This window comes from Plasmodium sp. gorilla clade G2 (assembly GCF_900097015.1).
Source record: "Plasmodium sp. gorilla clade G2 genome assembly, chromosome: 12".
Classification (NCBI taxonomy): domain Eukaryota; phylum Apicomplexa; class Aconoidasida; order Haemosporida; family Plasmodiidae; genus Plasmodium; species Plasmodium adleri (nom. inval.).
Genome location: NC_041704.1, coordinates 592,501 through 615,052, shown reverse-complemented (window position 1 = coordinate 615,052; position 22,552 = coordinate 592,501). Strand labels below are relative to the sequence as shown.

Here is a 22,552-nt window from a genome sequence, read left to right as displayed (position 1 = left end):
TTTTTTTTTTTATTTATTTTTTTATTATTTTCTTTATTTTTTGTTTTCTTTATTTTATTTTTCTTCATCTTTAAAGGAAAAATAATTTATGTTATTCAAAGAACATTTTCCCCTCATTTAAAAATATATGTACATATTTGTATATTATAAAACTGTACAATATAAATTGTATATAATATATATATATATTATATACATATTATATAAATCAATAGGGGAAAAGAATCTCTAAACCTATAAAAATATATATTATATAATATCTTTCATATGATATAACTTGAACTAATTTGTAAAAAAAAAAAAAAAAAAGAAGAAAAAAATAATATTATATATATATATATATATATATATATATATATATATATATTTATATTTTTCCCTAAATATAAGATATATAATTTTGAATTTTTTCATAAAGTTGTAAATTTTTTTTTTTGTTTTATATGTGATGTAATAAAGTACATTAAGAAATAAAGTGATCAAATAAAAAAAAATCCAAAAAAAGAAATCTTTGTTTTTTTAGTATAAAAATGTATCATTCTAAATTATGTATTAATTACATTGTACATAGGAAAAAATGAAGAAAAAAAAATTGATACTGATATTTTTATATTTTTCGATAGTGCAAAATATAGTAATATATATATATATATATATATATATATATATATTATATGTTAATAATAAAGTGCTGGTTAAAAAATTAAAAATTCTTAATATATATATAACAATCTTGTTTTATAAAATAAGAATATTACATATAGTTATATAAAAGTATTACGAATATACAATATGTGTATATGTTTAGGGTGTACTGGAAAATATAAAGTGCCGTGTAAAGTTATGATTGTATATGTATTATATGGTGTAAATATGTTATCAACATGTGAACTATCTATACATATATTTTTTAAAAATATAGGTACATTTTTTTTTTTTTTTTTTTTTATTTTCCTTTTAATTTCTCCTTAAAAACTTCCAATTGTTCATAAGGATATGTCATCGAATAAATTTCAATACTACGTATTTTTCCACTATGTGTTTTGGAATTTCTTGGATTGATCATAATAATCCATTCACTAATTTCATAGGTATACTAAAAAGAAATAGATAATGATAAAGGAAATTATGTATTAATAAAATGAGTAAAAAGGTACAACTCCCACATATATATATATATATATATATATATATATTATATTTATTTATTTGTTTATTATATTTTACCGCTTTTTCCTTATCCTTTTGGGCATTGGATCTCAATTCATGGAAGTTAATCTTACAAAAGTTATAGAATATAATATTTGGTTTATTATATATATATATATATATATGTGAGTAATAAGAAAGAATTTATATTTTTGTATATTTTATTAATATATTCTCACACTCTTTTATGTTTTGTTCTATACCTGTTTGCTCTTGCTAAAACCTTGAGGTATGCCATCCATAATGTTAATGTCTTTTATTCTTCTATATGAGAATGTAGATTTCCAAGAAAAGATACTTATAAAAATATAAACGATAAATATTATCTTCATTTTTATAAATATATCTATTGAAAAAAAAATATTAATTAAATGTACCGCAAATTAAAAATGGGATAATATATTTTTTGCATATGGAACATTTATAAGGTGTTGCTTTCTTAATATGGATATATAAAGTAGCAAAAAATATTTTCTTCTTTTTATCTTTATATGTTTTAAAAATATTATTTATTATATTATATATATATATATATATATAACCAAGTAATATCAATTTTGTTCAGCATAGGAATATTTCTTATAAATTGTCAAGCCTCACAATAAATATGGTATACATTTCAATCACACATAATATATATATATATTTAATTTTTAATGTAACTGTTTGTTGTCAGATATTAAATTTGCAACGTTTTTAATGTATGATGTATATACAACATGACATAAAAAAAAAAAAAAAAAAAATATTAAAATAAAACAAAATAAAATATATTGAAGGAAAAGCAATTTTCCAAATTAAAATGTTAATTTATTAAAATATGGAAATATTAAATTGAAAAATAAATAAAGATATGTTATATTATGTCTTTATAAAAAATGAAAGATATGATAATATAATATTATTTTATACGATAGAAATTACAAAAAAATAAAATAAAATAAATAAATAAATATACATATATATATATATATATATATATATATATATATAATATCTCAATTTTCTATCAAATTGGGGGAAGATAATCCGAGTCATCTACAACTATTCTATATAAGTAAGAATTATATTTAGCATAATTTTGTATTTTGTTAATTAAAATTTGTCCATACATTCTATTACATGCTAAAAGATAATTTTCACTTTTTATCCATGTGGATATAACAATATATTTACTAAGATCATTAATATTATCAATTCTTTTTATAATTTTTGTATATAAATAACCTGGTTGTTTTTGATAAAATCTACATAAATCTTTTAATCTCTCTTCAAAAACATTACTATGTTTTTCATTTACTTCTAGAAATGTTAAATATGCATATTTATTTTGTTTAAAAATAGGAAAAAGGTCATATACTGTATCCATATCAGGGTTAGAAAAACTATAAGCAAATGTGCCTCCAATCAAAAAGCATACAAATCTGTTGTATGTCCTTATACGAAAGGCATTATCGAATATTTTACCTATCATATTTTTCTTTTCTCAAATTTTTTTTTTAATCCTTATAATTGTATTAAATTATTATAGACACAAATATGTATAAATATATGTATATTTTATATTTTTTCTTTCGTCTTTTTTTTTTTTTTTTTTTTTTTTTTTTTTTGGATCCTTAAAGATTCGTTTGATTACCTCCCAACAATATTGTCATTATAATAACGAAAAAAATAAATATTTTTTGTTATTTTATTTTTTTTTTTTGTTTTATAACATTTATGTTATGTTTTATTAATAATTTCTTCCTATATGTATTTGATATATAATACCTCTCGTTTATTTTTAGATTCACACTTTAATAGTTATATATAAATATACATTACGCTAAAAAAAAAAAATAATAAAATAAAAAATAAATAAAAGAAACTTATATAAAATAAAATAAAAATTTTTTAATAATTATATATGTTAATATCTTTAAAAGGATAATACATAAAATATATATATATATCAATATCATATGACTATTTAAATAAAAAAAGAAAAATAAGCATATACAGATATTTATATATGTATAATTTGAACATATAGCATATATATTAATATAAAATATATAACAACAATAAAATATGTGTATTATTTTATAACTTCTTCATAGTTTTAAAGGAGAAAAATATATATATATATATATATATATATATATATATACAATAATATATTTATATTTATATAATATGCATACATTTTTTTGTTTCATCATTTTTGGTAACCTATATGAGAAATAAATAAATAAATTTTTTTATAAATACATTCTTTAAAGTTCATTTTAATGATATATTTTTTATATATTTTTATTTATAAGGATTAATTTATATCCAATGTGATTGCCATAACTAGAAACATATTTAAAAAATATATATATAATATATGTATATGAATATATATTACAGATGAACATATATACAAAGATATATATATATATATATAAGTTTTTCTTTTTTCTATAAGAGTTTATTTACTTAAATGAGGGACCACCAAAAATAAAATGATAACAAGTATTAATTCTTAAATATAAAAAATATATATATATAATTATAATTTTATATGTTTATAAGACGTTGTATATATATATATATATATATATATATTATATATGTATGTATGAATATGAAATCATATATTATATATAATACTTTAAAATATATTGTTCTGATTTTTTTAGAGTTTTCAATTTTAAATAAAAGCAAAATTTTTAATACAATTTTGTATAATACAATACGACAAAATAATATTTTTTTTAATAATGGCAAGTTTTCTACAACGCAGAATGTAGACGAAATGTAAGTGTTATTTGTGAGATAAAATATATTGCGATTATATATTTGGATATTTATATGATTATATGATCATATATATATATATATATATATATATATATATATATTATTTTTTTATTTTTTTTTGTATAGCGATGTAACATTTATAAATCAAGATAATTATGAAAAGACTGTAAAGGCTAAAATAGGAGATAGTATTTTAAAGGTGGCTCATGATAATCATATAAATATAGAGGGTAAATGAAATTAAAGTATAATATACATATTACATAATAATATATATATATATATATGTATTTATATATATATTTTATGTTTATTTATTTTTGTAAAGGAGCTTGTGAAGGATTTTGTGCTTGCTCTACCTGTCATGTAATAATTGATGAAAAATTTCACGATTTATTACCAGAACCTTTGGACAATGAAATAGATATGTTGGAGCTTGCACCTTGTATAACAGAGACGTAAGAATATAAAATATATTTTGTAGACACAATTTAAATATATATATTAATATGTTTTATGATACATCACAATATATATATATATATATATATTTATTTCAGTTCCAGATTAGGATGTCAAATAAAACTAACTAAAGAGTTGGATGGTATGAAAATACAATTACCCCCAATGACAAGAAATTTTTATGTGGATGGACACGTACCCACCCCCCATTAATGTTTTCTTTTTTTTCGTGAAAAATAAAAACATATTCAATAAATAAATAAATAAATATATATATATATATATATATATATATATATATTTAGGGGACAAAAAAATAATAAAATATATAATATGGTTGAAATGTATGTAAACGATAAAATAAATATTAGTCATATATACATATATATATGTGTATGTATTTATATGTATATATTTTTTATTATTCAAGGTTTAACCATTATTTTTCATAATTTATTAAAATGAATAAATATAATATATATATATATATATATATACATATATATATAACTGCATAATGTTTTATAATTTTTTTTTTTTATGTAAATATATATAAATTTTCCTCTTTTTTTTTCTCCCATATAAATATAACTTCCATTTTTAATCATCTCAAGTACTTTTTAAAATTTTGTTTTCTATATATTTATTTTTATAAAAGAAATAAAAATAATAATAATTTTTTATGCATATGATATACATAAACGATATATAATTAAGAGTAAATATAATATGTTTAATATTTTAATATATGTATAAATAATTAAACTTGTGTATATTAATTTATATTTTGTTTTTTACCCATTATGTTCCTTAAACATTTTCATTTTTTCTTCAAGCTAAGAAAATGAATAAAATAAATAAATAAATAAATATATATATATATATATATATATATATATATTTTCCATTACATATGGGTTTATATTTATTCATATTTTACTTCATATATTTTAGACAAGGCAATGTCGATTTGTTCTTCTTCATTTAATGGTCTATTAGTTGAAGTGTCTTCATTGTATATATTATCATTCTATAATATTATAAGAATTAAGTAATTCGGAATATTATATATATTTTATTTTTATATGTAATATAAATTGGGGGTAGAATATTTATACAACTGTGTAACTCTTCATAATAAAAAATTAATATATATATATATATATATATATATATATATATATATATATTTATTTATTTATTTATTTATTACTATAAAGGATTTTTTTATATCATCCGAATCTAGTGTGATAAAAATAAATAAATATAATGTGTTTTTTATTTTGTTATATATATTTTTTCTTTTTTTTTTAAACAATATACAAACCTTCTTCTAGATTTGAAATAGTTATATATGGAACTGGCTCGCTGTATTTTTTTTCTTCTTCATATTGATCATCCAATATTTGTAAATCATGATGATCCTTCTTATGTGGAAATTTTATTTGTATATCTAATTCTTTATCATATTCATTTTCTATAGAAGCATAAATGAACATGTATATAAATATAAATACATATGTATATTTTTGTTGTTTTATTATAATTATGATATTCTTTATTTTATTTAATATTTTTTTTTTTTTTTTTTTTTTTTTTTTTTTTTTTTTAAACCTAATTCATGTGAATTTCTTTGGTCCCTTACATCATATAAAATATTTTCCAGTTCACTTAAAATAAATTTGGAGTTATCATAAATATAGGATAACTTATCATTTGAGCAAGAAACATTAGAACAAGAGGGCTGTCCATTTTTGTTCCAGCTTAAAACAAAATAAATATTATACGATGAGTGATAAAAAAGAAAGAATAATAAAAAGGGACATATGCGAAACATTTTTTATTAAATAAAAATGGGAACAATTAGGAAAAAAGAAGAACAAAAAAAAAAAAAAAAAAAGAAGGAAACAGTATTATAGAGAAAATAATATACAAAAAAATATGTATATATATATATATATATATGTTTATATTTGTTTTTGTTTATTAATAAGGCAAGGATAATTATAAAATGCTAATTTTATTTCCAATGATTTAATAAAGATTTGTTGAAATATAAGAATTAAATATTACGACAAGCGAACAATATTGCATTGTTATATATATATATTAATATTTAAGTATGTAATATAATACAAGATTAAATTAATTTTAAAACCTACATGGGTGTATTTACACATATATAGAAATGTTCTAATCATTTCTTCTAATATATATTATATATATGTATTCTCAATGTATTAAGAGATGGTATATTGACGTACTAATTTGTAACATTAACATATTATAATACAAAGAGGATAATTTATTTAATTATTTTGAATCATATTTTTAATAATTTTTAAAATTATAAAGAAAAAAATAAGAATTCATTAATAATAGATATATATTTATACCTATTTTAAAATTATAATGTATTATACATATGTATATATATATATATATATTATCTTTTATAAATAATTATATTTTAGTATAGGGAGAACATCACATAAGCAAAACTAAAAAAAACATTTTATAAATATTATTTATTTTTATTTATATAAATATAATTATTTATTTTGTGAAAATAATACTATATGTATATAATATATATATGTGAATTTATTTTTTTTATATTACAAAATGCAAAATATATTAAAAATAGTTAATTTTTACATGCTTAAGAAAAAAAAAAAAATAAAATAATAAATATCATACATATATAAATATAGTGTTTATATAATACTTTTATATAATAATATTATTATTGTTTATTTATATATAATAAATATAATAATATATATATATATATATATATATATATATTTATATTTATTTATTTAATATTAATTTCTTGAAATTCATAATGGAAGGTGACGATTATCAAGGGAACTCAAAAAACATATTAGACTCCAAATTATTGGGTAACAAAAAATATGATGAAAATAGCATTAAACATAACAAACATTCTTTAATATTGAGTAAACAATTTTATGGTATCATAAGTGGAATAACTGTGGGTATTTTAGGAGTTCAAGGGATATTGGGTTTTTTACTTTTTATATTATTTACATTGATAGGAACATGTATAACTTTTTTTCATATAAGAAAAAATTTTGGTTCTTATTTTTTGAAAAAGTCTGACCTTTTTTTTGGAGATTTCTTTAGTGGATTAATAGTAATACAAAAGAAAAGAATAAGAAATAAGAATAAGATATACTTGTTGTAAATATAAAAATATTATATATATATATATATATATATATGCATATATTTGTATTATTTTTTATTTTTCTTTTTTCAGTCTTTTATTTTGTTCTGGACCCTATCGTATGATATAATATATATATTTTAAAAATTGAAGGTTTCTAATTAATTTGTGTCCCTTCAGATATAAAAAACTGCTTATACATGTTCTCTGCACATTCATATATATATATATATATATATATTATTATTATTATTATTATTTGTTTATGTGTCCATGTTTTATATAATAATTTTACTTTTTTTTTTTTTTTTTCTTACATTTTATATTTGATTATTATATTATATTTTATATTATTTATTTATATTTTTTCTGTTAACTTTTAAAAATATGAATTTATATCTATTATTACACGAACAATATTTTATAAATACCATAAAGAAGAAACTAGCAGTAAAAGAGGAGGAAACCATTTTAACGAGCAAATATGAATCTATTTTGTTGAGTGCCATATTTTGGGTTTTAAGTGGTATTAGCTTAATAAATAAAAAAAGGGAATCTATAGATGAGATACTAAGTAAAGAATTTATAGAAGTAATATATATGTTGGTAATGAAATGTTTACATAGAAAGAAAATTAAACATGAATATATTTATAAGTTAAAAAAAGAAAGATATATTTTGTCAAATGAAGATATTAAAAAAAAAAAAAAAATAATAGTATCAGGTTTTAGCCCATGTAATAAAAAGAATGTGTATGAACCAAATATAATTTCTACCTTGAGTGCTATTCAAATATTATTTTTATTAAATAAAACTGATGAGGATAGTATAAGTACTAAAACATTATTAGAAATATATAATTTTATAGTATTTTTATTTGATGAAGAAAAGGGATATTTTCATTTTTCTTTAAAGAGTGTACATTATAAATTTGATGGCGACATGCGATTTATGTTTTGTTCCTTGTGTACTTTATATCTATTGAATAAGTTATTTAAGGAAAGAAATATCTATGTAAATAATATAAATAATATAAATCATGATAAATGTATACAATGGATAATAAATTGTTTTAATATAGATGGAGGATTTTCAAACCTTCCTGGTTCAGAATCCCATGCAGGTACAACCTTCTGTGCAATTCATTCATTAAAATTATTGAAGAATGAGAAAGGAAAGACTTATTTTTCTTATAATCCTATAATGAAAAAAAAGCTAATTAGGTAGTTTAAAGAAATAATTAAAATGTGTAATGTTAAGTGGGTAGTTATATATAAATATACATACACATTTAAAAATATATCCTATATAATATATATATATATATGTACATGTTCTTATTCTTATTCATATTTTTTTTTTTTTTTTTTTTTTTTAGGTGGCTTTGTGAAAGATATGATAATTTTGGCATTAATGGTAGAGTCGGAAAAGATCACGATGTTTGTTATTCTTGGTGGGTTTTAAGTAGTTTATCATCTTTAAATGTAAATTTAGGTAAGGTATTTAATATAAATATTATTATCAATTTTATTTTAGAATGCCAGGATAAAGTAAATGGTGGATTTTCTAGAATAGGACAAGATGAATACAATATAAACAAAAAATGTATGAACTATTTTAAGAATGAAAATTTATTTTTTAAACAAACAGATCAATTTCATAGTTTTTTTTCGTTATGTGCATTGTCACTTATTTATTATAATATACATTATTATATGAAAAAGGAGAGAATAAAAAAAAATGAACTTTTTGATCATATAATTATACCTAAACATATAGATGATGTTTTGAGTAATATGGCAAACATTCATGAAGCTTTTGCCATGCCAAGACGATTAATAAAATGATTTTATTATATTATATAATAATATTATTATATTTATAAAACAACATATATATGTGAGATATTATTATGGTTTGTATTAATAAATTATTAAACATATATATATATATATGTATATTTTATTTTATTTTTATTTTTTATTTATTATTTTTTTTTTTTTAAGGAATATTATTTTTTATCTTATTAAAATGTAAATATAAAACTACTTTTTATATAGAAAAATATTTTTATTTGTGATAATTTTTATTATATTATATTTTTAAATTACCAAATAATATTATAATTAAATATTTAAAATAATATTTGTATTTAATTTATATATAAAATGTAGGATTATTGTTATAATGTAATATTATAATAATAAGTTGAAATGACATTTATTTATTTTTTTTAATTTCTACAATATTATATATATATATATATATATATATATATATATATATATATATTGTACATATTATATATAAGATTATTTCATTTATTATTTTAAATGAATATTATACTTTTTATGCATGATTCTCTTCAAACGAAGTTTCCATAATTATTTTGTAAATAATTTTATTAAGGATTTATTAAAAAAAAGTGAGAATGTATCATTTAATGATATACAAAAGAAAATATATATAGGGAAATCATCCCTTGGTGGTTTAGGTATTTTCTCCTTAGAAGATATAAAGAAAAATGAAATTATTGAAATATGTCCAACTGTATTAATATGCAATGAAGAAATACCAAGAAACCTCGTCGATTATTTATATGAAGGAAAAAAAGAACAAAGTAAAAATGAGGAAATAGTTGATATTATAACAAATAGGAAGAAAGAAACTTTAAATTATAAATTACTACCTTTAGGGTATGGTATTTTATATAATCATTCTGATATACCAAATGCTTTTATAGAAATACATAAAATAAATAAAAACAAAATAAAACAAAAGCAAGTAATAAAGAAAAGATAACATGATATAAATATTATATATATATATATATATAGATATATTTTGTGCGTGTTTTATATTATATATTTCTATAATTTATGTAGGACACCACTGTATCAAATAATATTATGATTGTTTATGCACATAACAATATACAAAGGGATGATGAAATATTAATTTCATATGGACATTCATGGTGGAAGGTAAGTTCATAAAAAAAGTTTAATATATTAAAAAAATATAGATTTATAAGACAAATTCATTTTTATCATAAATATAAATAAGAATTAAAACGTTATTACAAAACAATTTTTATTACATATATTGATAAATCAAAAATATATACAACAAATGTGTTATATAAATAAATAAATATATATAAACATAAAATATATATCGATATAATTCATAAATAAATTGATTAATAAATATTATATACAGTTACAGTTTTAATCAAATTTTAACTGAACTGTTTATTATTATTATTATTATTAATATTATATTTTTTTTTTTTTTTTTTTTTTTTTTATTTTTTTTTTTGTATATATTTATGTCTGTACAGGATAGAGATTGGGAATCAATTAAAAAGGAAGATACAATAAGTACGATTTTTTACCCATCTTCAACAAAAAAATTATCTTAGAAAAATATGTTTAGTCATTGAGAAAGACAACAAACAAAATATAATAAAGATAAGATTGATGGCAAATAGGTAAAACATATTTGGTAGGAAATAGTCATATAACTGTAAATAAAGAAGAAAATTATATATATATATATATATATATATATGTATATATGCATATATGTACTTATTTTATTATGTAACATTTTACACTTTAATTTTATTTTTACCATTATATGTAGATTCAAGTAATATGAAACCCATACAGATACAATAAACTTGCAACAAAACATAAAGGAGACCCTAAAAAGAATAAAGAAAGAGAAATATAAAATGAACTGATTTTTGTAAAAATATGAACAATTAATATTATGGATGTATATTATTTTATTTTTTTATCTCACTTGAAGAAAAAGTTCATTAGTGGATAAACATAAAAATAATACAAATCAAATTGCTTAAAGGAATTTATAATTTTTATCCTTCTTATGTGATAAATATAAATAATAAAAAATAATGTAAAGAAGAATGGGAAAAAAATATGATTAAAAATATAAAACTGACTTACTGGCCATACATATTTATATAATCCAACATAACCTGAAACTAGTGGTAAGTTATTTAAAATAAATTTATGTCCCGTTATAAAAAAAGAATACTTTAAAAGTAAACATGATAAAATATAAAAATCTGTTTCATTGATATAAAAATAAGAAATATCTCTAATTAATTTATAAATTTGTATTTGCATTATTTCTTCTTCATTTAATAAAGAACATGTATTTAATAATTTCAATTTTTCTATCATCAATTCATAAAAAAATTTTTCTTTTATAGATGTGTTATATGAAGGATGCTTTTCTTTATTCTCCAAGCTTTCATTTGTATTTATCATAGTATTTGTATTATCCATATTTTCATTTATCCATTTAAGTGTTATGTCATTCGTTTGATTAATATCTTTTGAACAGTTGGAACTTATAAGAATGAAGTAGAATAATAGAAATGTGATATAAAACAAAAATAATACACCTAAATTTGTATTGCTATATATGATAAAAGATAAAGGTATTGCGGTAATAATTATAACAAATAATGTGATACAGACTTCATATATTTTGTCTAAAGAATCTGGTAATTTTTCTTTTTCATTTAAAATATTTTTACTTAACAATATGAAAATGAAGGTTGAAAAAGTTAAGAAATAAATACTTGGGGGTGTTATAAATTGAATATATGTATGGTAAATATTATTTAAGAACATAAAAACGAGTATATATTGTATTGTCCATATTTGCATTATTATTATTTTTATTCGTTTTTTCAATAAATTATTAATACCACTATTTATTAATATTATGCTAAAAATATAGGATGATATTGGCAAAAATGATTTTAGTATGGATTCATTTAAATATATTTTTTCTTTACCATGTTCAAAATATTGGGGTGTATGGCTATACAGTGCATTAGTTATTAGAAGCAACAACAAAATAAACGCCCTACAAAAGGAACAAGAAGTTATAAATAAAATATATATATATATATATATATATATATATGTATATATATATTTTATTTTAATGTGTTGATTGTATTACCTTAGTATATTACAGACACGGTGAGATTTCCATTTAAGTAGGCAAAATAAAACATATGCAATTAAAATGTAATGAATGTAATATCTTTCTTTATCTATATAATTAAAGGATATCTCACAGCAGCTCCATATAATAACAACAAAAAAGAAATAATTATTTCTTAATATTTTAAATGAAATGGTTATAATTTTTGGAAACAATTTAAATAGAATATAGATAATATTACCTATAGTTAGGTTGTATACTGTCAAATGCATAAACATTATATACTTTACAATTTTTTTTCTAATTATTCTTAAGAAATAGATAATATTATAGATTATATTTATATGTGTATTATTTTGTTTCTTTTCTTTATTTGTGAAAGATTTCCTATCCTTATATGATGTATGGTAGTTGTCATTATTCGTATTATTGATGTTATGTTTGGCACTGATATTGTAATTTTTTATACTAGGTATTATCATATTTATATTATTACTTATGAAAATGATTTTGGCATGAGAAAATATTCGGAATATATCTTTATATTCTTTACTTGATAAACAGAAGGTAAAAAAATATAAAAGGAATGCACATAAACAAAGTAATAAATAAATATTTTTATTAAAATAATCGAAGGTTACTATAATATTAAGGAATAGACTAACAAATAATAGAATCTTGGAACCTTTTATTAATTTATGATAATAATTTAATTTAGAATAATAATAGAAATGTTTTAAAAATAAGAATAAGAATATATTCAATACAATAGATAAAATTAAAAAATATTTTTCTTTTATGTTGAATATATAGTAAAAATATTTTTGTGTGATATCCATTAGAGTTGTCATTTCATTTATGAATTGTATATATGTTTCCTTTTCTTTTTTTAATAATATATTATCATTTTTAATAAATTTTTTATTTGGTTGAAAAAAAATTCTTTTTTTTCTTTTTCTATAATAGACCATGAAGATTTAATAAAATGATAATCTTCATTTTTTATTATATTATATTTTTTTTCATATTCATTCAAGTATCTATTCAATTGCCACAGGTTAGCATAATTTAATTCTGCAATATAATGTAAATTTAATAAATCATAATATAAATTTGTAGTATCATTAGATAATGAAGAATTATTCTTATTATTTATATATGCATTTGGAATGAAATCCATAATAATATTTCCTATATTTCCATAAGGTATTGTTGACCCTATTAATAAGGATAAGGTACTCATTAAATTTACTTGTTTTGTATATTTGACATTATAAAGGTATGTATATTTTTTATTTATATCTTTTAAATATGAATGATATTTTTTATAATTATCTATATCTTCTTTATAATTATTTTCTTCATTAAGTGTGCTAATATTTTTTTTTAATTTATCTTTATCATATAAAACAAAATTATTTTGAATAATGTCTTCATCTAAAGATATAAAGTTTAATGGTGAATAAGCAAAAAGAGCACTATGTGTTTCGTCTACACTATATCCACCGTGATCCCCTGTATCTAGCTGTCCATGATCACCAAAAAATAGGAAAAGTGTTTTTTTATCATCATTTTTTTGATCACTTTGATTTTGAATATCTTCAATATTTTCATCATTTTGAATATCTTCAACATTGTCATCATTTTGAATATCTTCATTATTGTCATCATTTTGAATATCTTCAATATTTTCATCATTTTGAATATCTTCAACATTGTCATCATTTTGAATATCTTCAATATTTTCATCATTTTGAATATCTTCAACATTGTCATCATTTTCATTTTCTATATGAGTACCATTTTGATGACTTTTTTTTTTTTTTTTTTTTTTTATTATTTTAATTTTTTCCTTTTCTTTTTGTTCTGTGTTAAGGTTTTTAAGATTATCTAATTTTATTTTATTTATAATATCATATATGAATGCATCAAAATCTTTCAATACATCTTTCATAACTTTTGAGTTGGGTGTTTTTATATGTCCAATATGATCAACTGCCAACATATGTATATACATAATATCCCAGTCATTTGACAAATACTCTTCATAAAAATGTTTCTTTGCAGCTATATCTAATGTATAAAAATCAAAAACATTAAAACTTTCATAAACTAATTCTTTAGAAAAATGTTTCATTAAATGAGTAATGGTATTATCACCTATAGCAATTACTTTTTTATTATTTAAATGTAGCTGTTCAAAAAAATTATCTTCAATACTTGTCGTAGGACTAAAGTTTTCATTTACTTCCATATAATTTGGTATTGTACCCATAAAAATAGATTTTAACCTTGAAGTTGTTATTGTAGGGGCATCTGCATCAAACCGGAATAATAAAGAGTTATTTTTTTCATTTTGTAATGTGTTATGTACATTTATCATATTATTTAAAAAATATAATGAGTTTTCTTTTTCTTTTCCTTCATTTGATATATTTGTTTTTTCGCTAGACATATTATTGTTGATATTTGTATTTTTTTCTTTTCCTATCAATTCCTCTTCATAATTAGTATCGTATAGGATAAAATCAAATCTTAAGGAATCTATTAAAAGTAAAACTACTTTATTATATGGTGCATTAATAATCGAAAAAGTATTTTTCTGTTTTTTCAAACTTTCTACATATACATCTCCAAATACTTTCCTACTAAAAAGCTCAAGGTTCTCTGATTTTTCTTCAATTTGTTGTCTTGAATAAAAGTAGCCATTGATAAATGAGAAAAAAATCAATAGATTTATAAGTAGGATAATAGAAAATATTAGGGTATTATTACTTATGAAATGATGGAACTTATCATTTTTTTTTTTTAAATTATATGTAATATTCATTTTATAAACATATATATATATATAAATATATATGTGTAATATATAAATATATATATGTAATATATAAATATTTTTTTTCCCTTATTTTTATTTATTTATTTATTTATTTATTTTATTTTTTTTTTTTTTTTTGGTTGTTACACTTGAGTAATGCGCAGTAATATTGTACCTTACATTATAGCGAACAAAAAAAATAAATAAAAAAATTAAAAATATATATATATATTTATATATTTATATGGTATAATGTTTTGTATAAAAATTGTTGGAACTCAAATTAAAAATCAGATTATTATATATCGTATATAGATACTATATTTATAAGATGACAAGCATTTTAATAATATCGAATTAATGAGAAAGGCAAAAATATAAAATAAAACACAAATATATAAATATATATATTTTTTTTTATTATTAAGGATTATTTTATATATTATACATTTTTTATCTTTTTTAAAAACAGAAAATAAAAGGAAAAAATTATGATATCTTATATGAAAATTTAGATATATACACACAAGTATATACAAGAATATTATACCTTTTTTATGCTAGTAATATATTCTATTTAAAAAATAAGTTATTTTACATACATATTTATTAATTTTTCCCTTCCTTTTGTTTCCATTTATTTATTTATTTTTTTTTTTTTTTTTGTTTTTCTTAAATGACGTATATAAAATACACATATTATTGTAATAATATATATAAATATATTTATATTTATATATATGTATTTATTTTTTAAGGGGTTATTGAGAACAGTTGTGTGAATTATGCAATATATTTAACGTTTTGCCTTATTAAATGAAGATAAAAAAGTTGTATTTTATAAAAAAAACAGAAGAAAAATGTTTACGAAATTTAAATATGTAAAAAATGCTTGGATAGGATTAGGAAAAACAGCCAAGGTGGTTTATGGTTGTTTTTTTTTTAATATAATTTTATTGATGGGTATAAGTACCAAAAGATATTTGGCAAATAAAAAAGCTATTGATTTTTATAGTAATAAAATAATTTTATCGAATAATGAAAACGATGATTGGAGTTGTTATAATTCAGCAAAACAATATCGTTATGAGTGTGCCTATTTAAATGAGTAATGAAAATGAAATGACAATGCATGATATTATAAATATAAATAAATATATATATATATATATATATATATATATATATATATATGTATGTTTATTATTTATTATGTTTTTATTTTCATTTTAATTTTTTTCTGGGGTATTTATATATTTTCCCTCCTTTTTAGAGAACAAATCAATGATTTTGAGATATGCGAAAAATTACATATTCAATTAGAAAACTGTAGAAATAAACTATATGAATATATAAAAGAAGACACACCAGCAATGAAAAATATTCCTTATATAATAAATAAACCCACATGGATGAAGGAACCCCTGTGGTTTGAAAATATTAAAAAAATGAAAAGTAATAAATAATTATATAGTATTAGCAATATAATAAAATAACAATTCTGGAGCATATATATATATAAATCTTTTTATTATGGGACTATAAATTTATTTTTTAAATGTACATACATTTTAACCCAAAAGGTAATATAATATGATAATATGTTAAATAAATAAATAAATATATATATATATATATATTAATATCTTGCAACATATAGTCATTCTAATTTTATATATTTTAATATCTTCTTAAGTTTTAAATGTTACAAATTATATGATGTTATCTTTCCATGTATTTATATATTCAATATAATTATATAGGTAAAAAATAAAATACTTCAAAATAAATGAATAATATATATATATATATATAACTTGTCAATTTTTATTTATAATTAAATTAACATATGATTATAATTATATAATGTTAATATATATTTAATTTTATATTTTATTTATGATGTATATAAATAATATGAAAAAGGTATAAAGTACTATTATAATTTATACCTATATTTTTAATATATATATATATATATATATATAATATATTTAATATATAGGTATAAATTATAATATATAGTTAATATAATGGGCTTAAAAATATTAGAATATAATAAAAGTACATTGATTCTTAATTACTATATAATTTTTTTATTAAGTATATATAATAACTAATTATATACAATATATATAATATTTCATATATATGTATTATATATATTATATATATATTTATTTGGCTCATAAAAATTATATAAATAATACATATATATTCAATGTTCATAAATATTTATTTATAATATTTATATATTTATACATATTATAAATAAAAAAAAATATATATTTTTTTTAAAGTTTGAATTTGTATATAATTAAATATGTTCTCTTATAAATATAGTAAATTTAAAAATAAATATATAAAATATATATATATTTATATATAATAATATGCTGTTATTTAATTATATGAACATAATTAAAATTTATATTTACATATGCAAAAATAAAATTATTATTTATTTTTATATTTTATAATATATAAATATATATTTTATATAATATAATATTAACATAGAATTTTATATTTTTCTAATTTTTTTATTTTTTTTAAGAAGAAAAATATATAATTTTACTAGTTTTTTTTTTTTTTTTAAATAAAAAAATATAATAATTTTTATTTTTTTTCCAACCTTAATATATATTATATATAAAAAAAAAAAAATATATATATAAAAAAAAAATTAAATTTCTTAAGTATTTATTTTTTATTTAATAATAAAAAATATTTTTTTTTTTTAAAATAAATATAATATAAAATTGATTTCCTATTATTATTATATATTTATTATTATTTTTTTATTATAATTATTATTTTATTTTTTTTTCATAATGATTTGTAAATTTTTTAATAATAATTATCAAAAATATTATATTAAGAACTGGCCACAGTATTCTTTTGAAAAAAAAAAAAGATAAGGATTTAATTATCACATAACTTTATAACTAATTTATTATTATTATTTTTTTTTTTTTTTTAAAGGGAGAAGAAACAATGAAGAGTTATAAAAATAATATGTAAAAAATTAAATATAAATAATTGATTATATATTTTTAAGGCCTTCTCCATAATATATAATGAGCCAATATAACAAAAAAATAAGAAAATATATATAAATATATTTATTATATATATATAAGAAATATATTTATATTATATACTTTTAATTACGAAAAAATATATTTTCGAAATATTATTACCTATTGACCCATATATGAAGGAAAAAAAAAAAAAAAAAAAAATAAATACATAAATATAAATATATATTTATTTATATATATTATTACATACAAATGCATATTTCCATATTCAGATGAATAAAAATTTTCCAAATAATCAGAAATAAGAATAATTTACAGATGACAACAAAAGAAATAATTAGTATTTATATATATAATTAGATTTTTCTTTTTTCTGTTATATATATATATATTTATATTTATATATTTATTTATTTTTTTTTTTTATAATTTATAATTTTTTTTTTTTTTTTTTTTGAAAAAATGAAGAAGGAAGTGGATTTTAACCTATGTTATGAAGAAGAGAAGAAAAATTTAATAGGGTTATTAATTGAGAACAATTTTGATGAAGTATTTGAACCCTTGACTAGCGAAAGTTTGCGTTTTTTTTTACCTTTGAATGGTTTATGTTTAATAGATTATCAGTTACATTTTTTTAAACAGAACAATATAAAGAAGATTTATGTAGTTGTAACTCATCATGAAAATGAATTATTAAATTATATTGAGAAGTTTCAAAGGAGTAAGAAGAGATATAATGATTTAGATATAGAAATAATAAAAATGAATAAAAAAGTAAAAACTTTAGGAGATGCATTAAGAGATTTTAAAAAGAGTGTTGAAGTATACAATGATATATTATTATTACTTTCAGATACTATTCCAATAGCTAATGTGAAAGAAATTATTAAAGCACATTTTACTAATAAGGAAAAATGTAAAAATCAAATTATGACATTAATTTTATCCCATTGTAGTGCTGAAAATAAATCTCATAATGATGATTATGTTTTAGCATATGATAATTTTACTTTTAAGCTTTTATTATTTGAACCCTTAAAGAAAAAGAAGCATTTTACTTTAACCAATGACATTTTTAAAGATATAAATATAAAAGATAGGAAAGGTTGTCGTTATGAGGAAAAGGGTTTATTTAAAGGAGGAAATAAGGATTTAATTAATAATCACCATCATCACCATCATTATGTTAATATGGATGGTGATCATAATATTGATGGATATAATAGTATGTATAATAATAATAATAATAATAGTAATAATCGTAGAGGTAGCCTTTATTCAAGGGGTACTGTTTATCATAGAGATAGTGTTTTTCCCAGAGATAGTATATATCCAAGAGAGAGTATATATGCAAGGGATAGTATTTTTCCAAGAGAAAGTATATATGCAAGAGATAGTATTTTTCCAAGAGATAGTATATATGCAAGGGGAAGTATATACCCTAGGGAAAGTATTTATCAGAGAAGTAGTAATTACCATATGGATAATAATAATAATAATAATAATAATAATATGGAATGCCATAGTCTTATTGATAACCATCAAGATATGGAATGTCATAACTTACGTACTAATTCTCATGGAATGGATTATCGTGAACTTTTTAATAATTATCATGACATGGATATTCATCATTATAGTAGAAATAGACGTGCATCTTTTATTTTAAATGCATGCTCAAATTCAATTATCATTTCATATGATCTTGTAATACCAAATATATATATAATTACTCCACAAGTTTTGAAATTATTTGAAGATAATTTTGATTATCAATGTATAAAAAAAGATTTTATATATAATATACTTAAACAAGAAATAAAAATAGAAGAGATTTATGTTCATGTAATAAATGGTGATTATAATTATACCGAATGTAATAATATTATTACTACATTATCAGACTTTCGAATATATTTTAAATTTTTTAAAATGTTAATTGAAAAAAATGTACATCCTTTTCTTGCCAATGCATTTCATTTACTTCCTGAACAGCCAAAACGTATTTTGACTGACCTAGGTTTATATAAGCATAAAACTGCAATAGTTCATGATACATGCAAATTATATAAAATTGTTTTAGTAGAAAAATTTAGTGAAATATTAGAAAATACTACTATTGAAAATTCAGTTATAGGAAAAAATTGTAAAATAGGAAAAAATTGTAAAATCCTTAATACCGTAATAGCCAATAATTGTATTATTAAAGATAATGTTACTATATTAAGTTCATTTATTAATGAAAATGTAATTATAAATGACAATGCATTTATTGATGAATGTTGTGTTATTGGAAAGCATATCAATATACCAAGCAATAGGGAAATTCCAAAATATACTAGACTCAGTGCATACTATACAAATTATGTTAAAGATAAGTTACAATTAGAAAAGAAAAATAAAGAAGAAGATATACTAGAAGAAGAACATCGAAAAGTACGAGATATCGAAGAATCTCAAAATGATATAACCAATGTTAAAGAAGAAGATACTATAGATAATCAAGACACTTTTGAAAATGAAAAAGAGGTTTCTGATATTATATGTCATGAACATATGCAAAGGGAAGAAAATGATTATGTAATTATTGATCAGGAAAATGTAAAAAGAGAGGATAAGGAATATGTTATTGTTGACCAATCTCATGGTGATATAAATGGATCCATAAACAATGAAATGTTAGATCATACGGCTGATGAAAAACTCACAGTTGAAATCAATGCAGATCAACATTTAATTTGTGATGATAAGGAAGTGACAAATGTATTATCTGATAAGAATGAAGTACAAAACAACAAATTTGTTCATATTGTAAATGACTTTCAAAATAATGAACCAGTAGATAAAAATACAGAAAAGATTAATATATCAGGTGATCAAAATATTTCCAATGAAATTAAATCATCTAAAGATGATATTTTTAATGAAAATGAAAGTGTTATATTAAATATAGAAAAACCATTTGATATAAATAATTATATAGTAAAAACAAAATATACAGATGAACAATTAAGATTTTTTTCATTAATTGGTAATACACAAATGAATACTAATACTCCCTATATTTCATCATCAGAATATGATGATTCAGAAGATGATGAAGAGGAAAATGAAGAAAGTGAGGAAGAGGAGGAAGATGAAGAAAATTATGATTCAGTATATTCAACAACCAAAAATCATAGTACTATTTTAACAGATGATAATACAAGTGATGATAAAGGAGCAGAATTATTTCATGAAGATTCAGTAAATATGAGTGATATAAATAAACATTTTAATGATATTAATATAGATAATGAAAAAAATATTTTCTCTAAAGAAATTTCTTTATTATGTAAAGAAGCTATTAATAAACCACAATTTATGAGTCATAAAATCTTAGAAATGAAAAGTTTTAGACTTTCATTAAATTATACAGATCTTGATGTTCTTGTGGGGATTTTTCCTATTATATGGGAATATATAAATCAATTACCTTTTGATAAAGAATCATGGATAGAAAATTTTGATAATGCAAAATTAGATATGTTATTTTCATCTTTCTTAATAGAAGATCAATGTTATTATGAAACTTTATATGATTTAATATTAGATTATTCAAAAAAACCGTATCTAACATCTAATGTAAAAAATAATATCTTTGGATCTGATAAGTTATGTAATGCATTCGAGTATATCTATCACTCGGACATATTTGAATTTAACTATTTCAACGAGTAATACAAGAAAAAATAAAAAAATATAAAATATAAAGACAACTGCATATATTCATCTATAAAATTATATCAATATATTTGGAATGTTATATATGTAATTACCTGTTTATTTGTTTATATACATATATTCATATATATATATATATATATATATATATATATATATATATATATATTTATATTTATATTTATATATTTATTTACTATTTATAGGTGGATAAATAAAAATGAGTCTGATGAGTTTTTGAAAAACAACATGCGATTAAAAGCTTTTGCTGAGTGGTTAGAAGATGAATAATCAAATAATAAAAAAAAAATTTCAATATGA

The 22,552-nt window shown here is 18.4% G+C and overlaps 10 protein-coding genes across 10 annotated transcripts; 6 read left to right on the top strand and 4 right to left on the bottom strand.

Annotated features, from left to right (window-relative positions):
- Positions 1-946: 946 nt before the first annotated feature.
- PADL01_1215300 (conserved Plasmodium protein, unknown function) lies at positions 947-1,541 on the bottom strand (the record flags this gene model as incomplete). Its single annotated transcript, XM_028683108.1, has 3 exons — positions 947-1,096; positions 1,228-1,278; positions 1,413-1,541. The coding sequence occupies 3 exons, from the start codon at positions 1,539-1,541 to the stop codon at positions 947-949; spliced, it is 330 nt and encodes a 109-aa protein (XP_028539319.1).
- A 677-nt stretch (positions 1,542-2,218) lies between these two features.
- Positions 2,219-2,683, bottom strand: PADL01_1215200 (conserved Plasmodium protein, unknown function; the record flags this gene model as incomplete). Its single annotated transcript, XM_028683107.1, has 1 exon — positions 2,219-2,683. The coding sequence occupies one exon, from the start codon at positions 2,681-2,683 to the stop codon at positions 2,219-2,221; it is 465 nt and encodes a 154-aa protein (XP_028539318.1).
- A 1,012-nt stretch (positions 2,684-3,695) lies between these two features.
- On the top strand, positions 3,696-4,668 carry PADL01_1215100 (adrenodoxin-type ferredoxin, putative; the record flags this gene model as incomplete). Its single annotated transcript, XM_028683106.1, has 5 exons — positions 3,696-3,705; positions 3,873-3,990; positions 4,120-4,223; positions 4,322-4,451; positions 4,554-4,668. 5 exons carry the CDS (start codon positions 3,696-3,698, stop codon positions 4,666-4,668), a joined length of 477 nt encoding a protein of 158 aa, XP_028539317.1.
- Positions 4,669-5,059: 391 nt separating this feature from the next.
- On the bottom strand, positions 5,060-6,292 carry PADL01_1215000 (conserved Plasmodium protein, unknown function; the record flags this gene model as incomplete). Its single annotated transcript, XM_028683105.1, has 6 exons — positions 5,060-5,090; positions 5,254-5,291; positions 5,396-5,485; positions 5,669-5,697; positions 5,783-5,932; positions 6,070-6,292. 6 exons carry the CDS (start codon positions 6,290-6,292, stop codon positions 5,060-5,062), a joined length of 561 nt encoding a protein of 186 aa, XP_028539316.1.
- Positions 6,293-7,303: 1,011 nt separating this feature from the next.
- On the top strand, positions 7,304-7,792 carry PADL01_1214900 (ER membrane protein complex subunit 6, putative; the record flags this gene model as incomplete). Its single annotated transcript, XM_028683104.1, has 2 exons — positions 7,304-7,615; positions 7,742-7,792. 2 exons carry the CDS (start codon positions 7,304-7,306, stop codon positions 7,790-7,792), a joined length of 363 nt encoding a protein of 120 aa, XP_028539315.1.
- Positions 7,793-8,035: 243 nt separating this feature from the next.
- PADL01_1214800 (geranylgeranyl transferase type2 beta subunit, putative) lies at positions 8,036-9,495 on the top strand (the record flags this gene model as incomplete). Its single annotated transcript, XM_028683102.1, has 2 exons — positions 8,036-8,871; positions 9,027-9,495. The coding sequence occupies 2 exons, from the start codon at positions 8,036-8,038 to the stop codon at positions 9,493-9,495; spliced, it is 1,305 nt and encodes a 434-aa protein (XP_028539314.1).
- Positions 9,496-10,003: 508 nt separating this feature from the next.
- On the top strand, positions 10,004-10,644 carry PADL01_1214700 (SET domain protein, putative; the record flags this gene model as incomplete). Its single annotated transcript, XM_028683101.1, has 2 exons — positions 10,004-10,432; positions 10,534-10,644. The coding sequence occupies 2 exons, from the start codon at positions 10,004-10,006 to the stop codon at positions 10,642-10,644; spliced, it is 540 nt and encodes a 179-aa protein (XP_028539313.1).
- Positions 10,645-11,063: 419 nt separating this feature from the next.
- PADL01_1214600 (GPI ethanolamine phosphate transferase 3, putative) lies at positions 11,064-15,470 on the bottom strand (the record flags this gene model as incomplete). The annotated part of the gene is given in 5 exon segments (XM_028683100.1): positions 11,064-11,174; positions 11,285-11,357; positions 11,459-12,556; positions 12,656-13,521; positions 13,539-15,470. 5 exon segments carry the CDS (start codon positions 15,468-15,470, stop codon positions 11,064-11,066), a joined length of 4,080 nt encoding a protein of 1,359 aa, XP_028539312.1.
- An 854-nt stretch (positions 15,471-16,324) lies between these two features.
- Positions 16,325-16,930, top strand: PADL01_1214500 (conserved Plasmodium protein, unknown function; the record flags this gene model as incomplete). The annotated part of the gene is made up of 2 exons (XM_028683099.1): positions 16,325-16,572; positions 16,738-16,930. The coding sequence occupies 2 exons, from the start codon at positions 16,325-16,327 to the stop codon at positions 16,928-16,930; spliced, it is 441 nt and encodes a 146-aa protein (XP_028539311.1).
- Positions 16,931-18,970: 2,040 nt separating this feature from the next.
- On the top strand, positions 18,971-22,522 carry PADL01_1214400 (conserved Plasmodium protein, unknown function; the record flags this gene model as incomplete). Its single annotated transcript, XM_028683098.1, has 2 exons — positions 18,971-22,224; positions 22,438-22,522. The coding sequence occupies 2 exons, from the start codon at positions 18,971-18,973 to the stop codon at positions 22,520-22,522; spliced, it is 3,339 nt and encodes a 1,112-aa protein (XP_028539310.1).
- Between the last annotated feature and the right edge of the window lie 30 nt (positions 22,523-22,552).